The following is a 2,158-nucleotide window of genomic DNA, read 5'->3' as shown; positions in this document are numbered from 1 at the left end:
CTCATGAGAATGTCCAGGCCAGCAGTGGTGTGAGAGCAGCTGCACAGGCTCATGAGGCCAGCAGTTGTGTGAGAGCAGCTGCACAGGCTCATGAGAATGCCCAGGCCAGCAGTGGTGTGAGAGCAGCTGCACAGGCTCATGAGAATGCCCAGGTCAGCAGTGGTGTGAGAGCAGCTGCACAGGCTCATGAGAATGCCCAGGTCAGCAGTGGTGTGAGAGCAGCTGCACAGGCTCATGAGAATGTCCAGGCCAGCAGTGGTGTGAGAGCAGCTGCACAGGCTCATGAGGCCAGCAGTGGTGTGAGAGCAGCTGCACAGGCTCATGAGAATGCCCAGGCCAGCAGTGGTGAGAGCAGCTGCACAGGCTCATGAGAATGTCCAGGCCAGCACTGGTGTGAGAGCAGCTGCACAGGCTCATGAGGCCAGCGGTTGTGTGAGAGCAGCTGCACAGGCTCATGAGAATGCCCAGGCCAGCAGTGGTGTGAGAGCAGCTGCACAGGCTCATGAGAATGCCCAGGTCAGCAGTGGTGTGAGAGCAGCTGCACAGGCTCATGAGAATTCCCAGGCCAGCAGCGGTGTGAGAGCAGCTGCACAGGCTCATGAGAATGCCCAGGTCAGCAATGGTGTGAGAGCAGCTGCACAGGCTCATGAGAATGTCCAGGCCAGCAGTGGTGTGAGAGCAGCTGCACAGGCTCATGAGGCCAGCAGTGGTGTGAGAGCAGCTGCACAGGCTCATGAGAATGCCCAGGTCAGCAGTGGTGAGAGCAGCTGCACAGGCTCATGAGAATGCCCAGGTCAGCAGTGGTGTGAGAGCAGCTGCACAGGCTCATGAGAATGCCCAGGCCAGCAGTTGTGTGAGAGCAGCTGCACAGGCTCATGAGAATGCCCAGGTCAGAAGTGGTGAGAGCAGCTGCACAGGCTCATGAGAGTGCCCAGGCCAGCAGTGGTGTGAGAGCAGCTGCACAGGCTCATGAGAATGCCCAGGCCAGCAGTGGTGCGAGAGCAGCTGCACAGGCTCATGAGAATGCCCAGGCCAGCAGTGGTGTGAGAGCAGCTGCACAGGCTCATGAGAGTGCCCAGGCCAGCAGTTGTGTGAGAGCAGCTGCACAGGCTCATGAGAATGCCCAGGTCAGCAGTGGTGTGAGAGCAGCTGCACAGGCTCATGAGAATGCCCAGGCCAGCAGTGGTGTGAGAGCAGCTGCACAGGCTCATGAGAATGCCCAGGTCAGCAGTGGTGTGAGAGCAGCTGCACAGGCTCATGAGGCCAGCAGTGGTGTGAGAGCAGCTGCACAGGCTCATGAGAATGCCCAGGCCAGCAGTGGTGTGAGAGCAGCTGTACAGGCTCATGAGAATGCCCAGGCCAGCAGTGGTGTGAGAGCAGCTGCACAGGCTCATGAGAATGCCCAGGCCAGCAGTGGTGTGAGAGCAGCTGCACAGGCTCATGAGGCCAGCAGTGGTGTGAGAGCAGCTGCACAGGCTCATGAGAATGCCCAGGTCAGCAGTGGTGTGAGAGCAGCTGCACAGGCTCATGAGGCCAGCAGTGGTGTGAGAGCAGCTGCACAGGCTCATGAGAATGCCCAGGCCAGAAGTGGTGTGAGAGCAGCTGCACAGGCTCATGAGAGTGCCCAGGTCAGCAGTGGTGTGAGAGCAGGTGCACAGGCTCATGAGAATGCCCAGGCCAGCAGTGGTGTGAGAGTGGGACAGCCCAAGCGATGAAGGGGAAGGGATTGGGATGGGAAAAGAGGAGTGCTGGTAGTGTCAGCAGAGCTAAGAGAGCATAGGTTTTGGGATGTTGAGGGAAGGGTGTTGGCAAAAGGGGTCTTTTAGATCCCAAACATGTCTGCTTCATGCCCAGACTAGGAGCTTTAGTCTAGCTAGTGCTGCAACACAAAGGAAACAACTGTTTTAAGTTTTCACGATGCTGCTTCATACCTGAGCACACCTGCTTACTTTTATTGTTGTCCCATGCAGTCGTAAATGCCTTGCAAAAAAGATTAGTTGTTTGAATATCTTCAGGCAAATACATAGAATACATAGAATGCCAACCATGCCAGATAGGTCCTACTGGCATTGCTTTAACACAAAGGGTGTTTCTTAATACATGTATCATTCTGTGGTACTACCTCTTCAAGATCCATTCAATGTCCTTTTTTTGGACC

The 2,158-nt window shown here is 56.0% G+C and overlaps 1 protein-coding gene across 1 annotated transcript; it reads left to right on the top strand.

The window, feature by feature from the left end:
- Positions 1 to 881: 881 nt before the first annotated feature.
- Positions 882 to 1,715, top strand: LOC138279378 (coiled-coil domain-containing protein 8 homolog). The gene has a single exon (XM_069219400.1). The coding sequence runs from the start codon at positions 882 to 884 to the stop codon at positions 1,713 to 1,715; it is 834 nt and encodes a 277-aa protein (XP_069075501.1).
- Positions 1,716 to 2,158: the final 443 nt, after the last annotated feature.

The sequence above is a fragment of the Pleurodeles waltl genome, chromosome 2_2, assembly GCF_031143425.1.
Source record: "Pleurodeles waltl isolate 20211129_DDA chromosome 2_2, aPleWal1.hap1.20221129, whole genome shotgun sequence".
Taxonomy (NCBI): domain Eukaryota; kingdom Metazoa; phylum Chordata; class Amphibia; order Caudata; family Salamandridae; genus Pleurodeles; species Pleurodeles waltl.
This window is presented reverse-complemented; position numbering and strand designations above follow the sequence as displayed.

What these genes read in the sequence shown, in the direction of transcription:
- LOC138279378 (XM_069219400.1), top strand. Translation starts at nt 882, where the DNA reads ATGCCCAGGTCAGAAGTGGTGAGAGCAGCTGCACAGGCTCATGAGAGT.